At 40.0% G+C, this 19,693-nt stretch overlaps 1 protein-coding gene across 1 annotated transcript; it reads left to right on the top strand.

Moving 5' to 3' along the window:
• Window positions 1–1,254: 1,254 nt before the first annotated feature.
• On the top strand, window positions 1,255–18,528 carry LOC306733856 (scavenger receptor cysteine-rich type 1 protein M130-like; the record flags this gene model as incomplete). The annotated part of the gene is made up of 10 exons (XM_079215162.1): window positions 1,255–1,297; window positions 5,312–5,384; window positions 9,325–9,344; window positions 12,468–12,818; window positions 12,911–13,201; window positions 16,324–16,656; window positions 16,749–17,036; window positions 17,281–17,592; window positions 18,028–18,110; window positions 18,210–18,528. 10 exons carry the CDS (start codon window positions 1,255–1,257, stop codon window positions 18,303–18,305), a joined length of 1,890 nt encoding a protein of 629 aa, XP_079071288.1. The 3' UTR covers window positions 18,306–18,528.
• Between the last annotated feature and the right edge of the window lie 1,165 nt (window positions 18,529–19,693).

Here is a 19,693-nt window from a genome sequence, read left to right as displayed (position 1 = left end):
AGTTGCTGACTGAGGCCCACACCTCACTCCTCTCAGCTCTGGGTAAACACTTGAGTTCTTCAATCTCGGGTCCAATGCGGTAGCAATCTTCAGATATGCAATGTTGGCGTTTTCCTTGCGTGTCTCCAGGTCTGTTATGAATATAGACTTGACCACGTAGGCAGGGTCATCACCCGAGCTCTTCATCACCCGAGCTCTTCATCACCTGAGCTCTTCATCACCTGAGAGAGAAAAGAAGAACCACATGAGCAGAGCATGAAACATACTATTTTCCTCCCAGAAGTTCAGTCACATTCCTGCAACAGAAAGGAAATCAAACCCATTCCAGTCAAAATGTATTGCATTCACTTACTTGAGAAATAGATGACGTAAAGAATATACCTGCAGGGCTCCAGCAGCGTTTCCAACATCTGCAGTTTGTCCATTTCAGCTGTAGTTGTCATGGCGATCTTGGTGTTGTGTGTGGACATCCCTCAGTGGCTGTTTGTTTCTGCGGACGCTTTTCATCATGTCCAGAGCTGAACTCCATCTGGTTGGAATGTCTTGCACAAGCGACTCCTTCTTTTGTCCATGTTCAAGTTGTTGCTGCTCGAGTTCAGCAGCACCTGCTGGACTGAGTTTGAAGGCCCACAACCGTTCTGCATTCATCTGTCAGGACATTGTCCAACACTCTGTTCTGCATTCATCTGTCAGGACCCTGTCCAACACTCTGTTCTGCAGAGACACCGTGACAGAGAGCTGGAGAGAGTGAGTGACGAGGGAACGCGTTCGAACGGCAGAAGTCTCGCAGCAGCTTCATATTTATTTATAAATATATATATAATTTTTTGGTGGCTCAAGGTGGGGTCAGTAGAGGTCTAATATTTATAATATTAGACCTCTACTGACCGGTCGCCACTGGGCTGAGCACATGCTGAGCTTCATGAAGGCCAACAACACAGAAACATGAAGCCAGGCTCAGTGAGAGGTATCTGTGAACACGTCTACCAGAAATAAGAAGAGGACTCAGCATTAATCTGAGAGGAACATCTCTGCCAGTCCTGGTTGTCGTGGTAACTGTCCCGTAATCTGTCATCGGTCAGCAGCTTCTTGTGAAATCAACGATGATCAGTTTCACAGGAAATCAGCTCAGAAAAGTGTCTAATTATAAAGCTGAAGGCCACCATGAGCACAGCTCCTCCTCTCTTCCTGTACGCAGACATACCCTGAAGGCATGTGGTGATCAGAGAGAGAGAGACGGACCACCTGGACGTCATGGATCACCTGTTGATGCTGCTGCTGTTGCTGAGGAGCTCAGGTAGGACTCTTTATGTATTTATATGGCTTTCACTCAGAAAACACACACACACAGAAAACAGTTAAACCGAAATAATGTCATTGTAATTCCACACAACAGTTCATGACAGTGAAGTAGTATTTTCATGTCTTTCAAATAAAAAAGTGAAAAAACAAACGTTCATAAATTATCCCGACTGAAAAATAAAGATTGTGGTTCTCAAACTGTTTTTGTCACGCCCCACTTTGGAGGAAGAGAAATGTTCACGTCCCACCAAGATTGTAACAAAATGGTCCGAGCTGAATTTTGATAAACCTCCCCACAGTTTGAGAACCACTGCATGAATTGAACTGTGCCAGCCACCATGTTAAAAAAATAACGCTGACATGTGATCCTCTTGGTTGATAAAACGTGATGATGTGCGCTGAACTTTGTGAAAAATGTCCACATTCAGTTCTATTCCCCCACATGTATTATTATATGTTGAGTCTCTGTGCAGTGTTTCTCTGGTGTTCGTGTCTCCGGTTCATTCATGAACTCAGTCTCAGAGACTTTGAGGCTCCCTGAAGTCCTTGAGGGTTTGGTTCTGTCCCATTGTCACATTGTAGTGTTTGAGTCTCTGGCAGACATGTTGAGTCCTTTATGATCCCTTTCCCTAAGTCAGCAATAGAGGCTGACTTTGCCTAAGGGAATTACCCACAATTCATTGCAATGTGACGTTAAACACGCAGTTCCCAATGGAAGCATGGAGACGTAAAAAAAGAAGAGACATGTGGGCGTTCAGCCTGATAAAATACATTTACACTACAACATTATGGATAAAAGATGGAACATAAAAACACATGAAATCAGAGGAATGCAAGCAGAAAATATATATAATATTACTTTACATTCATCAAACAAAACGATTAAACAGATCATTTCAAATGACTTCTCATCTCGTGAGGAAGACGTTCAAATCAGTGAATAAAAAGTATAAAATAAATACACAATTGGACACAATATTGTTTTATGTAGTCATGTGATGTTGCAGAAAAGTGCTGTCATTCATATTCACACCATCAAGCCCTGAAGCCTCTCACACTCAACACTTAGCAGCTGAGGGTTCAGGGTTTGAGGGTTTAGGGGACATTGAGATTGGGTCAGACTCATGACAGATTGACAGGAAACGATGTAATACTGTTTCCTGTTCACTCTCCTCCTGCCGTATCAGAGCTAAGCTACTGCTAATGCTAACACAACGTTTCCTGCTGTGCTTCACATTAAAACACTCAACAAGACAATCACAACAGGAGCTTTTATTGTGTAGCACTCACACAATAAAACGCTCAACAAGACAATCACAACAGGAGCTTTTATTGTGAAGGACTCACACATTAAAACACTCAACAAGACAATCACAACAGGAGCTTTATTGTGAAGGACTCACACATTAAAACACTCAACAAGACAATCACAACAGGAGCTTTTATTGTGTAGCACTCACACATTAAAACACTCAACAAGACAATCACAACAGGAGCTTTTATTGTGTAGCACTCACACATTAAAACACTCAACAAGACAATCACAACAGGAGCTTTTATTGTGTAGCACTCACACAATAAAACGCTCAACAAGACAATCACAACAGGAGCTTTTATTGTGAAGGACTCACACATTAAAACACTCAACAAGACAATCACAACAGGAGCTTTATTGTGAAGGACTCACACATTAAAACACTCAACAAGACAATCACAACAGGAGCTTTTATTGTGTAGCACTCACACATTAAAACACTCAACAAGACAATCACAACAGGAGCTTTTATTGTGAAGCACTCACACAATAAAACACTCAACAAGACAATCACAACAGGAGCTTTATTGTGAAGGACTCACACATTAAAACACTCAACAAGACAATCACAACAGGAGCTTTATTGTGAAGGACTCACACATTAAAACACTCAACAAGACAATCACAACAGGAGCTTTTATTGTGTAGCACTCACACATTAAAACACTCAACAAGACAATCACAACAGGAGCTTTTATTGTGAAGGACTCACACATTAAAACACTCAATAAGACAATCACAACAGGAGCTTTTATTGTGAAGGACTCACACATTAAAACACTCAACAAGACAAAAACAACAGGAGCTTTTATTGTGAAGGACTCACACATTAAAACACTCAACAAGACAATCACAACAGGAGCTTTTATTGTGAAGGACTCACACATTAAAACACTCAACAAGACAATCACAACAGGAGCTTTTATTGTGAAGGACTCACACATTAAAACACTCAACAAGACAAAAACAACAGGAGCTTTTATTGTGAAGGACTCACACATTAAAACACTCAACAAGACAATCACAACAGGAGCTTTTATTGTGAAGGACTCACACATTAAAACACTCAACAAGACAATCACAACAGGAGCTTTATTGTGAAGGACTCACACATTAAAACACTCAATAAGACAATCACAACAGGAGCTTTTATTGTGAAGGACTCACACATTAAAACACTCAAGACAAAAACAACAGGAGCTTTTATTGTGAAGGACTCACACATTAAAACACTCAACAAGACAATCACAACAGGAGCTTTTATTGTGAAGGACTCACACATTAAAACACTCAACAAGACAAAGACAACAGGAGCTTTTATTGTGAAGGACTCACAGCATGCTTGCAAGTCTTTCGCATCAAAAAGGTGTCGATGAAACCAGACAGCAGGCTGTTTGATCATGTTGTTGACAGTGGATTCATTGGAGACATTGTCCGGAGTAACAGACAGATTACTTCCACTTAGAAGGTTGGAAGGTTGGAAAAGAAGGAGGCGCTTAGGAGAGGAGACAAGGAGACAAGGCACAGGTAGCAAGGCGTGAGAGATGCTAAACAACTAAAAACTTCATTTTGTAAGTAAAGTCAACTTCATTGTGCTAGTGAATTAACTTACAAAATCAAGTTGACTTTACAAGTTAAGTAACTAATCTGAAAAATGTGGTACACTTTACTTTCAAAAATTAGTTGAATTACCTAATAATGAATATAAAGAAGAATTTGTTATGTACAAAACTGAGTAATTCATACAAAAACCAGCATTGCTCATTCTATGTAATACATTCATGCAAAAGTTGCCTCGATTTTATTAAGTAGATCAAGCAAGATATGTTTCAGTGAAATATCATATCATCAAGCTATCTTGTTTATTGTATATTGTGTATGTAAGAGCAACGTGGAACGGGAGTCAAATTCCATGTGTGTGTAAACACACTGTTGTTTTGTTGTTATCCACCAATCACAGAGCAGAATTCCTTGTAAGTGTAACGTACTTAAGCAATAAATTATTTCTGATTCTGTTCAAACTGAAGTTACTCAACCAGACGAGGCTTGTTGTGATTGGATGTCTTGTTGGAAACGCTTGGTTGTGCTGCTGTCTTTTAACTTTTCACGTCTCTTTTTTAAGCCCCTTCCCTCAAATTTTTTGTCATATTGTCAGAACAAATATTACACATTCATCTATCCTGTAATTGTCTGAAAGAAAAGGGGACATCTGAAAAACAGTCTGTATATAAACGTAACAACATCCAAATAAGTTGTTGATGAAAATTGCGATTACATTTAAAAACAAATATGTGTGGATTTCTATAACATTTACTTCAAACAACAAACATGTGTCTATTTCTCCAGGACTCCAAGCTGAAGGAAACTCAACAGGTAAAGAGAAATGAACATTCAATGAAGCAGAATTAGAAGTTTTCGTTGATTTATCATTAAATAAACTCAACTCTATACTGACGACTCTCTGCTTTCTGTTCAGAACCTGTCAGGTTGGTGGGAGGAGCCAGTCGCTGTGCAGGATCACTGGAGGTGAAACAAGGAGACTGGAGACCAGTAGATGATCCTTACTCTGTCTGGACCCTGAAGGCAGCAGCTGTTGTCTGCAGAGATCTGGACTGTGGCTCTGCTGTTTCTACAGGACGGAGACACGAGTCCTCAAGGAGAAATGTGTGGATGATCAACTCTAACTGTGTTCAGTCTGCATCTCCTCTGAGGGAGTGTGTAACATCATCAGAACTCTCTTCCTCCAGGCTGGATCTCACCTGCTCAGGTAAGCTCATCATGTAATTCATATGTTTCAGTCCTGTCCCTCCCTAACTACAGACTGTGAATCTGTATATAATACATTCTCTGAGGTGTCTCTATTCCTCCATGAGCCTTCACCTGTCTCTTCTTATTGGTGAACCATTATATTCCCCATTGTCTCATTAAACTTGACTTGTTTTCATGTTTAACTCTACTGGCTCAGCACCTTATTGCTGAAGTGGAGACGTGTTTCTTCATCAAGTTAAAGCACATCTTCTGAGGTGTGGATCCACAACGCTTGCTGGTGAATTCTACAGGATAGTTTGCCCAACATGATGAACTTTCGTCCCTTAGCATCAGAGCCCTGTTTTGTAATGGCGCTCCAAAAGGCCGTGCTGTGGTTAGGCCACGCCCCCAATGCAGAGGAGACAGAGTTTCATTTGAGTCAAAGAGAATCCTCCTCCAGTCTGATTACATTGTTATGTTTGATCTTCTCCAGTCCACTGACAACACGTTGCTGTGAGTCAGCGTCCACCAACAGGACAGAGGCTCAGACTCTATACAAGAGTCACACATCTTCAAGTTCATACCTTATGTTTTACATGTTTTCACTTTCTTATATTTGGGGTTTCCTGTTTTATTTTGTCATTCGCCGCTCACTCTCGTTTCACATGAGTTCACTTCCTGTCCTTGTGTGTTTCCTGCCAGTGTGATTACCGTCCCGCCCTGATCAGCTTCACCTGTTCTGAATGACCTGTCCTCCCTTGAGTGTTTAGTCCTTGTGCTCCTCTTTGTCTGTCCCAGTTGGTCTTGGTAGCTCCGTGTCGAGCGTTCAAGTCATTTCTCTCTGTGATCTTGTTAACCTAGTTTTCTACTCTGCTTTTCCCAGACTGCCTTTGGTCTCTCATCTGTTTTTTGCTTTATTTGCCTTTTCTGACTTCCCACCTGTGAACTAAACCTTTGAAAGTAAAGACTTTTATTTGGAGATGTTCTCCTCTTGACTCCTTGCCTCAGTGAAGTCTTTGGTCTTAACGATAAGCAGTGGACGTAGTCACCGTGACGTCATCCATCGGTTTCTGGACGACCGTTTAGAAACCTAGAATATAAGACTTTGGCTCTCGCCAGCTTGTTTTTTTCAACCAGAAGGGAAATATAGCTACGTGCAACCAAACTGTTAATATTAACTTTGATGGAGTTAAAACTCACTGAAAGGGTTAAAGTTATGTGATGAAAACACGGACCACTCTCAGACCAGACCACACAGTGGTAGAGACCTGTCAATCACAAGGGAGCCCCGCCCTAAAGCATCCCCTGCTGTATGACCTAGATTATGGTTGTGTTTGTGTTTTATTCAGTCAGTCATTACAATACAATAAGTAAAGCCACAATCTAATATACACTACAGGAAGACTGAAGAGGTAGAAGCATAATGCTGATATATTTATATCCTAAATTATTATCAATTGAATCAGATAATTAATTTGATATCATGAAAAAAAAAAAAAATATATATATATATATATATATACACTATCGTTCAAAAGTTTGGGGTCACCCAGATACAGTTTCAGTTTCTTCTCAGTTTCCTTCATGGAAGAGTCTTCATGTCTAAGAACAAGAACAGACTGGAGAGTTTCACATGAAAGTTCTCTTTTTCTGGCCATTCTGAGAGTATAATGAACCCACAATGTGATGCTCCAGATACTCCACTAGCTCAAAGGAAGGACAGTTTATAGCTTCTCACCAGCATCACTGTTTAAGCTGTGCTAACATAATTACTTTGAATATTATGTTTTTCTATCCTCTAGTATTGTATCATAGTATTCCTTCTTTTGTGATCTCATAATGGAAGTCAGTTTATTCTTATAAAACTTATATTTTTCTTCACTTTCATTGGTTCTCAGTTGTAAATATGTTTTGTCAGGTACATTGTTCTTTTTACTCTCTGCAGACTTTCAGTCTTCCATGGCTTTCCTATCTATCCTTTACCCTGCAGCTTCTAATAGGACAATGCTTATTGCATAACTCAAACAATATGAAAGAAATGCATCAGAGGCCTGATTATGATCATCAGCATACTCCTCATCCCAGCTGTTGTTTTAAGTTCCATCTTAAAGCCTCAATTCTCTAAGCTGTTCTCATTCTTACTGGTTTACAGGAAGGCTCACTTAAACTGAACAGTTTCCCTTTAAATGATGCAGGATCACAAACATATGAAAATGATCACTGATATCAGTTCAAAACAAACCACGTGTTACTTGGCCATGAACATTTGTAAGTTATCAATAAGTGATCACTTTCCTTAGTTATATACCAGGTTCATCAATAAGAGGCCAGTTAGCTAAACATTTCATTACAAAAATCAGTTGTTAATTTGTGTTCATTCCACTTTAACAGATCAATATTAAAGTCACCACAAACAAAAAGTGATTTCTTATTAGAAACTTTACCAAGGCGTTCTATGAATGCAACGCAACAATATTCTCTTAAATTAAGTAGAATTAATTTCAATCGTCAAACTCTCCATAATATCATCAACAACTGTGCTATCGATTAATATATCACATTCTGTTTATGAACTTATATTTTATTGAATATTTATTAAATAACTATACTTAAAGGGGTTTTGAATGGTTGCTAATTGTAAATATGAAAGAATCCCACATAGTGCCTTTATGAACCCCATTTGAGAACCACTGATCTATCGACTCTAAATGGACCATCATTTTCTCAGTGAACATCATGCTGTAGTGAACTAAACTTGAAACTAGCGATTAAAACCATAAACTCATGTTTACAATGTTTACTAAAGTAATGAATCAAATGAGAAGTAGAGCAGTTTTCTTGTAGACTTCTAAACAATCAGATGAGAAGCATTGACTTCACTTTTCAGAACCGGAGGTTGACTCCTGCACTAGCAAACCAAAGCTTTACAGTTATGTCATTCTGATTGGTTGTTCAAGTTGTTCAAGTTTTCTTTATTTAAAGTGTTTTTGTGTTGACTGATGAATATGATGATGTTACCCCTTTTCACCATTGTGACCCAACTTATGACTTATTTACTTATGAAAACACCTCAGTCAATGCACTGCATGTATTGAACCAGTATTATGTTATGTTTTATTATTGCTAATTGTAATTATCATTATTACCATCAACCTATGTCTTTTTTAATTCTTTTTTAATTCCTCTGAATTATAGTTAAATGACATCTCTTTATTTCGTGTCTGGAGTCTTTCATCTCTCTTGTATCTTCTCTCATCTCTCAGACTCTGTCAGACTGGTGGATGGAACCAGTCTGTGTTCAGGTAGACTGGAGGTGAGGTCTAACCAGTCTACCCAGTCTACCCAGTCTACCCAGTGGGGGTCCTCCGTGTGTGAAGAGGACTTTGACCAGCAGGATGCAGAGGTGGTCTGTAGGGAGCTTGGCTGTGGCGCTCCTTCAGTCCTCCAGGGGGCGCTCTATGGAGAAGTGGAGGCTCCAATGTGGACCAAAGAGTTCCAGTGTGGAGGCCATGAGTCTGCTCTCCTGGACTGTAGAAGCTCAGGCTCAGAGAGAAACACCTGCTCACCTGGCAAAGCTGTTGGACTCACCTGCTCAGGTAGAAGAGGAGCTGCAGCTTTGATCTGCTTCATCTCTGTTCTCCTGGAACTCACTTTGTTCTTTACTGACGACTCTCTACTTTCTGTTCAGAACCTGTCAGGTTGGTGGGAGGAGCCAGTCGCTGTGCAGGAACACTGGAGGTGAAACATCAAGGAGACTGGAGACCAGTAGATGATCCTTACTCTGTCTGGACCCTGAAGGCAGCAGCTGTTGTCTGTAGAGATCTGGACTGTGGCTCTGCTGTTTCTACAGGACGGAGACACGAGTCCTCATGGAGAAATGTGTGGAGGATCAACTCTAAGTGTGTTCAGTCTGCATCTCCTCTGAGGGAGTGTGTAACATCATTCTTCTCTTCCTTCAGCCTGGATCTCACCTGCTCAGGTAAGCTCATCATGTAATTCATATGTTTCAGTCCTGTCCCTCCCTAACTACAGACTGTGAATCTGTATATAATACATTCTCTGAGGTGTCTCTATTCCTCCATGAGCCTTCACCTGTCTCTTCTTATTGGTGAACCATTATATTCCCCATTGTCTCATTAAACTTGACTTGTTTTCATGTTTAACTCTACTGGCTCAGCACCTTATTGCTGAAGTGGAGACGTGTTTCTTCATCAAGTTAAAGCACATCTTCTGAGGTGTGGATCCACAACGCTTGCTGGTGAATTCTACAGGATAGTTTGCCCAACATGATGAACTTTCGTCCCTTAGCATCAGAGCCCTGTTTTGTAATGGCGCTCCAAAAGGCTGTGCTGTGGTTAGGCCACGCCCCCAATGCAGAGGAGACAGAGTTTCATTTGAGTCAAAGAGAATCCTCCTCCAGTCTGATTACATTGTTATGTTTGATCTTCTCCAGTCCACTGACAACACGTTGCTGTGAGTCAGCGTCCACCAACAGGACAGAGGCTCAGACTCTATACAAGAGTCACACCTCTTCAAGTCCATACCTTATGTTTTACATGTTTTCACTTTTTTATATTTGGGGTTTCCTGTTTTATTTTGTCATTCGCCGCTCACTCTCGTTTCACATGAGTTCACTTCCTGTCCTCGTGTGTTTCCTGCCAGTGTGATTACCGTCCCGCCCTGATCAGCTTCACCTGTTCTGAATGACCTGTCCTCCCTTGAGTGTTTAGTCCTTGTGCTCCTCTTTGTCTGTCCCAGTTGGTCTTGGTAGCTCCGTGTCGAGCGTTCAAGTCATTTCTCTCTGTGATCTTGTTAACCTAGTTTTCTACTCTGCTTTTCCCAGACTGCCTTTGGTCTCTCATCTGTTTTTTGCTTTATTTGCCTTTTCTGACTTCCCACCTGTGAACTAAACCTTTGAAAGTAAAGACTTTTATTTGGAGATGTTCTCCTCTTGACTCCTTGCCTCAGTGAAGTCTTTGGTCTTAACAATAAGCAGTGGACGTAGTCACCGTGACGTCATCCATCGGTTTCTGGACGACCGTTTAGAAACCTAGAATATAAGACTTTGGCTCTCGCCAGCTTGTTTTTTTCAACCAGAAGGGAAATATAGCTACGTGCAACCAAACTGTTAATATTAACTTTGATGGAGTTAAAACTCACTGAAAGGGTTAAAGTTATGTGATGAAAACACGCCCCACTCTCAGACCAGACCACGCAGTGGTAGAGACCTGTCAATCACAAGGGAGCCCCGCCCTAAAGCATCCCTTGCTGTATGACCTAGATTATGGTTGTGTTTGTGTTTTATTCAGTCAGTCATTACAATACAATAAGTAAAGCCACAATCTAATATACACTACAGGAAGACTGAAGAGGTAGAAGCATAATGCTGATATATTTATATACTAAATTATTATCAATTGAATCAGATAATTAATTTGATTTCATGAAAAATAAAAAATAAATTAAAAAAATATATATATATCTTTTTCTGGCCATTCTGAGAGTATAATGAACCCACAATGTGATGCTCCAGATACTCCACTAGCTCAAAGGAAGGACAGTTTATAGCTTCTCACCAGCATCACTGTTTAAGCTGTGCTAACATAATTACTTTGAATATTATGTTTTTCTATCCTCTAGTATTTTATTATAGTATTCCTTCTTTTGTGATCTCATAATGGAAGTCAGTTTATTCTTATAAAACTTATATTTTTCTTCACTTTCATTGGTTCTCAGTTGTAAATATGTTTTGTCAGGTACATTGTTCTTTTTACTCTCTGCAGACTTTCAGTCTTCCATGGCTTTCCTATCTATCCTTTACCCTGCAGCTTCTAATAGGACAATGCTTATTGCATAACTCAAACAATATGAAAGAAATGCATCAGAGGCCTGATTATGATCATCAGCATACTCCTCATCCCAGCTGTTGTTTTAAGTTCCATCTTAAAGCCTCAATTCTCTCAGCTGTTCTCATTCTTACTGGTTTACAGGAAGGCTCACTTAAACTGAACAGGTTCCCTTTAAATGATGCAGGATCACAAACATATGAAAATGATCACTGATATCAGTTCAAAACAAGCCACGTGTTACTTGGCCAGGAACATTTGTAAGTTATCAATAAGTGATCACTTTCCTTAGTTATATACCAGGTTCATCAATAAGAGGCCAGTTAGCTAAACATTTCATTACAAAAATCAGTTGTTAATTTGTGTTCATTCCACTTTAACAGATCAATATTAAAGTCACCACAAACAAAAAGTGATTTCTTATTAGAAACTTTACCAAGGCGTTCTATGAATGCAACGCAACAATATTCTCTTAAATTAAGTAGAATTAATTTCAATCGTCAAACTCTCCATAATATCATCAACAACTGTGCTATCGATTAATATATCACATTCTGTTTATGAACTTATATTTTATTGAATATTTATTAAATAACTATACTTAAAGGGGTTTGAATGGTTGCTAATTGTAAATATGAAAGAATCCCACATAGTGCCTTAATGAACCCCATTTGAGAACCACTGATCTATCGACTCTAAATGGACCATCATTTTCTCAATGAACATCATGCTGTAGTGAACTAAACTTGAAACTAGCGATTAAAACCATAAACTCATGTTTACAATGTTTACTAAAGTAATGAATCAAATGAGAAGTAGAGCAGTTTTCTTGTAGACTTCGAAACAATCAGATGAGAAGCATTGACTTCACTTTTCAGAACCGGAGGTTGATTCCTTCACTAGCAAACCAAAGCTTTACAGTTATGTCATTCTGATTGGTTGTTCAAGTTGTTCAAGTTTTCTTTATTTAAAGTGTTTTTGTGTTGACTGATGAATATGAGGATGTTACCCCTTTTCACCATTGTGACCCAACTTATGACTTATTTACTTATGAAAACACCTCAGTCAATGCACTGCATTTATTGAACCAGTATTATGTTATGTTTTCTTATTGCTAATTGTAATTATCATTATTACCATCAACCTATGTGTCTTTTTTAATTATTTTTTAATTCCTCTGAATTATAGTTAAATGACATCTCTTTATTTCGTGTCTGGAGTCTTTCATCTCTCTTGTATCTTCTCTCATCTCTCAGACTCTGTCAGGCTGGTGGATGGAACCAGTCTGTGTTCAGGTAGACTGGAGGTGAGGTCTACCCAGTCTACCCAGTCTAACCAGTCTACCCAGTCTACCCAGTCTACCCAGTGGGGGTCCTCCGTGTGTGAAGAGGACTTTGACCAGCAGGATGCAGAGGTGGTCTGTAGGGAGCTTGGCTGTGGCGCTCCTTCAGTCCTCCAGGGGGCGCTCTATGGAGAAGTGGAGGCTCCAATGTGGACCAAAGAGTTCCAGTGTGGAGGCCATGAGTCTGCTCTCCTGGACTGTAGAAGCTCAGGCTCAGAGAGAAACACCTGCTCACCTGGCAAAGCTGTTGGACTCACCTGCTCAGGTAGAACAGGAGCTGCAGCTTTGATCTGCTTCATCTCTGTTCTCCTGGAACTCACTTTGTTCTTTACTGACGACTCTCTGCTTTCTGTTCAGAACCTGTCAGGTTGGTGGGAGGAGCCAGTCGCTGTGCAGGAACACTGGAGGTGAAACATCAAGGAGACTGGAGACCAGTAGATGATCCTTACTCTGTCTGGACCCTGAAGGCAGCAGCTGTTGTCTGTAGAGATCTGGACTGTGGCTCTGCTGTTTCTACAGGACGGAGACACGAGTCCTCATGGAGAAATGTGTGGAGGATCAACTCTAAGTGTGTTCAGTCTGCATTTCCTCTGAGGGAGTGTGTATCATCATTCTTCTCTTCCTCCAGCCTGGATCTCACCTGCTCAGGTAAGCTCATCATGTAATTCATATGTTTCAGTCCTGTCCCTCCCTAACTACAGACTGTGAATCTGTATATAATACATTCTCTGAGGTGTCTCTATTCCTCCATGAGCCTTCACCTGTCTCTTCTTATTGGTGAACCATTATATTCCCCATTGTCTCATTAAACTTGACTTGTTTCCATGTTTAACTCTACTGGCTCAGCACCTTATTGCTGAAGTGGAGACGTGTTTCTTCATCAAGTTAAAGCACATCTTCTGAGGTGTGGATCCACAACGCTTGCTGGTGAATTCTACAGGATAGTTTGCCCAACATGATGAACTTTCGTCCCTTAGCATCAGAGCCCTGTTTTGTAATGGCGCTCCAAAAGGCCGTGCTGTGGTTAGGCCACGCCCCCAATGCAGAGGAGACAGAGTTTCATTTGAGTCAAAGAGAATCCTCCTCCAGTCTGATTACATTGTTATGTTTGATCTTCTCCAGTCCACTGACAACACGTTGCTGTGAGTCAGCGTCCACCAACAGGACAGAGGCTCAGACTCTATACAAGAGTCACACCTCTTCAAGTCCATACCTTATGTTTTACATGTTTTCACTTTCTTATATTTGGGGTTTCCTGTTTTATTTTGTCATTCGCCGCTCACTCTCGTTTCACATGAGTTCACTTCCTGTCCTTGTGTGTTTCCTGCCAGTGTGATTACCGTCCCGCCCTGATCAGCTTCACCTGTTCTGAATGACCTGTCCTCCCTTGAGTGTTTAGTCCTTGTGCTCCTCTTTGTCTGTCCCAGTTGGTCTTGGTAGCTCCGTGTCGAGCGTTCAAGTCATTTCTCTCTGTGATCTTGTTAACCTAGTTTTCTACTCTGCTTTTCCCAGACTGCCTTTGGTCTCTCATCTGTTTTTTGCTTTGTTTGCCTTTTCTGACTTCCCACCTGTGAACTAAACCTTTGAAAGTAAAGACTTTTATTTGGAGATGTTCTCCTCTTGACTCCTTGCCTCAGTGAAGTCTTTGGTCTTAACAATAAGCAGTGGACGTAGTCACCGTGACGTCATCCATCGGTTTCTGGACGACCGTTTAGAAACCAAGAATATAAGACTTTGGCTCTCGCCAGCTTGTTTTTTTCAACCAGAAGGGAAATATAGCTACGTGCAACCAAACTGTTAATATTAACTTTGATGGAGTTAAAACTCACTGAAAGGGTTAAAGTTATGTGATGAAAACACGGCCCACTCTCAGACCAGACCACGCAGTGGTAGAGACCTGTCAATCACAAGGGAACCCCGCCCTAAAGCATCCCTTGCTGTATGACCTAGATTAAGGTTGTGTTTGTGTTTTATTCAGTCAGTCATTACAATACAATAAGTAAAGCCACAATCTAATATACACTACAGGAAGACTGAAGAGGTAGAAGCATGATGCTGATATATTTATATCCTAAATTATTATCAATTGAATCAGATAATTAATTTGATTTCATGAAAAAATAAAAAAATAAAAAAAAATATATATATCTTTTTCTGGCCATTCTGAGAGTATAATGAACCCACAATGTGATGCTCCAGATACTCCACTAGCTCAAAGGAAGGACAGTTTATAGCTTCTCACCAGCATCACTGTTTAAGCTGTGCTAACATAATTACTTTGAATATTATGTTTTTCTATCCTCTAGTATTGTATCATAGTATTCCTTCTTTTGTGATCTCATAATGGAAGTCAGTTTATTCTTATAAAACTTATATTTTTCTTCACTTTCATTGGTTCTCAGCTGTAAATATGTTTTGTCAGGTACATTGTTCTTTTTACTCTCTGCAGACTTTCAGTCTTCCATGGCTTTCCTATCTATCCTTTACCCTGCAGCTTCTAATAGGACAATGCTTATTGTATAACTCAAACAATATGAAAGAAATGCATCAGAGGCCTGATTATGATCATCAGCATACTCCTCATCCCAGCTGTTGTTTTAAGTTCAATCTTAAAGCCTCAATTATCTCAGCTGTTCTCATTCTTACTGGTTTACAGGAAGGCTCACTTAAACTGAACAGGTTCCCTTTAAATGATGCAGGATCACAAACATATGAAAATGATCACTGATATCAGTTCAAAACAAGCCACGTGTTACTTGGCCATGAACATTTGTAAACATGTTATCAATAAGTGATCACTTTCCTTAGTTATATACCAGGTTCATCAATAAGAGGCCAGCTAGCTAAACATTACATTACAAAAATCAGTTGTAAATTTGTGTTCATTCCACTTTAACAGATCAATATTAAAGTCACCACAAACAAAAAGTGATTTCTTATTAGAAACTTTACCAAGGCGTTCTATGAATGCAACGCAACAATATTCTCTTAAATTAAGTAGAATTAATTTCAATCGTCAAACTCTCCATAATATCAACAACTGTGCTATCGATTAATATATCACATTCTGTTTATGAACTTATATTTTATTGAATATTTATTAAATAACTATACTTAAAGGGGTTTTGAATGGTTGCTAATTGTAAATATGAAAGAATCCCACATAGTGCCTTTATGAACCCCATTTGAGAACCACTGATCTATCGACTCTAAATGGACCATCATTTTCTCAGTGAACATCATGCTGTAGTGAACTAAACTTGAAACTAGCGATTAAAACCATAAACTCATGTTTACAATGTTTACTAAAGTAATGAATCAAATGAGAAGTAGAGCAGTTTTCTTGTAGACTTCGAAACAATCAGATGAGAAGCATTGACTTCACTTTTCAGAACCGGAGGTTGACTCCTGCACTAGCAAACCAAAGCTTTACAGTTATGTCATTCTGATTGGTTGTTCAAGTTGTTCAAGTTTTCTTTATTTAAAGTGTTTTTGTGTTGACTGATGAATATGATGATGTTACCCCTTTTCACCATTGTGACCCAACTTATGACATATTTACTTATGAAAACACCTCAGTCAATGCACTGTATGTATTGAACCAGTATTATGTTATGTTTTATTATTGCAAATTGTAATTATCATTATTACCATCAACCTATGTGTCTTTTTTAATTATTTTTTAATTCCTCTGAATGATAATTTAATGACATCTCTTTATTTAGTGTCTGGAGTCTTTCATCTCTCTTGTATCTTCTCTCATCTCTCAGACTCTGTCAGGCTGGTGAATGGAACCAGTCTGTGTTCAGGTAGACTGGAGGTGAGGTCTATCCAGTCTAACCAGTCTACCCAGTCTACCCAGTGGGGGTCCTCCGTGTGTGAAGAGGACTTTGACCAGCAGGATGCAGAGGTGGCCTGTAGGGAGCTTGGCTGTGGCGCTCCTTCAGTCCTCCAGGGGGCGCTCTATGGAGAAGTGGAGGCTCCAATGTGGACCAAAGAGTTCCAGTGTGGAGGCCATGAGTCTGCTCTCCTGGACTGTAGAAGCTCAGGCTCAGAGAGAAACACCTGCTCACCTGGCAAAGCTGTTGGACTCACCTGCTCAGGTAGAAGAGGAGCTGCAGCTTTGATCTGCTTCATCTCTGTTCTCCTGGAACTCACTTTGTTCTTTACTGACGACTCTCTGCTTTCTGTTCAGAACCTCCTGTCAGGTTGGTGGGAGGAGCCAGTCGCTGTGCAGGAACACTGGAGGTGAAACAAGGAGACTGGAGACCAGTAGATGGTTCTGACTGGACCCTGAAGGCAGCAGCTGTTGTCTGTAGAGATCTGGACTGTGGCTCTGCTGTTTCTACAGGACGGAGAAACGAGTCCTCAAAGAGAAATGTGTGGAGGATCAACTCTAAGTGTGTTCAGTCTGCATCTCCTCTGAGGGAGTGTGTATCATCATCATCACTCTCTTCCTACAGCCTGGATCTCACCTGCTCAGGTAAGCTCATCAGTGACATCATCTATGACATCATCTTTTACAGCAATTTCCCCAGTATGTTCCTTCCTCTGTCACAGTGACAGTCAGTGGTTTTCCATTGGACTGAACTGTAAAGTATCCGGGACAACGACATCCTAAAGTGAACAGAGGTGGGCTTGTTTCTGGAAGCTTCAACTCCTCTATAGATTGCTGATCTTCACCTGGCAGGACACACCTGTTTGTCTGTCTGTCTCTGTGTTTACAGACCTGCTGTTTCAGCCAATCATCTCCATGGACGGGGTCTCCGAGGCCCAGCAGCAGGGGGCTAAGGTGCTGAGACGCTACGCCTTCACCATCGTCTGCTCCATCCAGCCACAGTACCCAGGAGGCTCCTTCCAGCTCACCTTTTCCAACTCGCCACAAAACTCCACCCAGCCAGCTGTCAATTACTCTGCCCACTTCCTGTTTCCTGCAGCAGATCCCGCCCACCAAGGAAGCTACAGCTGTGTTTATCACGTCTCCGTTTCCTCTCATGACTTCTCTTCTGAGAGCCGGCTGCTTTCTCTCACTGTCTTAGGTAAACTGACTTTACATGCAGGTTTGTGGAAGATGATTGGTCCAAAGACTGAAAATGATCAGCTGACAACAGAGTTCATGCATGTGGTTGTTTCTGGAAGGACACTGTGACTGCTGTCATTGTGTTACACAAGTCACATAGTAACCAAACGTAACCCAAGTCTGTAAATGCAACAGCAACAATACATGTAGGGCAGAGCGTGTTTGGTTACCAGGACAACTCATGTTCTCTGAGACCTGAGGGAGGCGTTTCACTAGATGAAGCACCTTCTGACGCGACCAATCACAAACGCTCCACTGCCACCACATCGGCCACAACACCACTGAGCCCCGAACCCGTGACTTTAACGTGTAACTCCTGTGGGCTCAATGGGAGCTGTTGGACTCATGATGTTGTGTCTTGTGTGATGTAATGACTGTCCATGTGTCTGAACAGATCCAGCACCTTTCATCATCAGAGTGGTCGTCCTGCCGCTGACTCTGCTGTTGGTGATCACCGCCCTTTACTTCTACTGCAAGGTACTGACACACGTCTGTTGTTTAGACCAGCGACTGAAATGAAGCACTCCTTCTGTGTTTAGTGAACTAAGACAGGACTGTGCCGTCTTGTCTCTCCAGGCCAGCAGGGGGCAGAAGCCGGGCAGACGGGAGAACATTGAGCTGGATTATTATAACATGGGTGTTCCTGAAGAAGGAGCTCAGGGAGCCGAGTAGCTTCTCCGAGCAGCTCATCTTACATCCAGATGGATTTCTAACACACGAGCACGTCGGCTCACTTATATACGCATGTTCCCTTAAGCAAGAAGGCTGACATATTGTTTGTATTCGAGTTCATGACATCTCTTCATTCTGTCTCACAATACTCAATGTTAAAATCACATGTTGTAACATTTGAAGACCTGAATCCTAAAATAAAAGGGAAACATGTTCCAGAGCCCCGTACTGTAGATCTGGAGCTCATCAGGTTGGTGAACCATCTGGAGCAGTGTTGAGAATCTGTTGTGATTTAAAATACAATGAACTTCATGGCGTCACTTTAGCGCCCCCTTGTGGTTCATATGGGTCATTTATTGTTGTGATTAGGACTACAGTTAGCTAAAAGATGATTATCAATCAGCAACAATAAAAGAGGTTGTTTTTATTGATTGAGGATTTTTTTTTTTATAAGAATTTTGTAATTGAGAAGTTTAATTAAAATATTGTACTTGTTTTGTAAGAATGTTTACTTAATCTTTCCATTTTTAGATTTCTTAACATTTTTATTTGATATGAAGGATTTTGCTATTTTTTATAATTAAGGATTTTGCTTTTTCCATTATAATGTACTTCATTTTGCTTATTCTGTGATTTTTTTATTTCATAGGAATTTAGCTTTTTATTCATGACGTTTTTTCACATGCGCAAAAATGAATGAAATACAATAAAAAAACATATGAGGTTGTGGGATAATCAGTAAATCAAACAGTGCATTAAATAGTGATGAAGGATCTGTCTCAGGAATTTAGCTTACTTTTAAGAATTTTGATACATTTATGCTAAAGGAAGAACTTACTTTTGTGATAAAAAGATTTTACTTTTTTATTTGTAAAAAATAATTTTCAGACACTTTGATAATTGTGTACTTCAATCATTTTTGATACGAACTCTGAATAAAGAGGTTTATTCTACGTGGAAACGACGCCACTTTTGGACTTCTGCTCACAACCAATTAAAGACAATATATAAATAAAATAAAAATTTGTTTTATGACAAATACAAAAAAAGAAAAGAAAAAAGTAGTACAAGTACTTCTGTAGCAAAGAACTTTAAGGGTTATGAGTTCCTAAGTCATGAGTATAATAATGTTGACTTGTAAAATCTAAATCTTGCCTTTGTACATTCATTTTGCAATTACTGTCTATCACAAATCTTATTTTATGCATGTTTTATTGGATCCCTTTATTTGAATTTCGGCATTATTTGACATATTATGGGTCTTTTTCTTGTGTGATTTTCTTTTTACACATTTTTAATGAGTGTTGTTGGAGGATTTAAGAATTGTGTTGCCAATGCCTGCTTCTCTGGAATTTATATGCCAGTAAATAAATAAAATGAAACTTCTA

The sequence above is a fragment of the Taurulus bubalis genome (genome assembly GCF_910589615.1).
Source record: "Taurulus bubalis genome assembly, chromosome: 3".
NCBI lineage: Eukaryota > Metazoa > Chordata > Actinopteri > Perciformes > Cottidae > Taurulus > Taurulus bubalis.
Note: the sequence above shows the minus strand (reverse complement) of the source record. Positions and strands in the feature narration are given on the sequence as shown.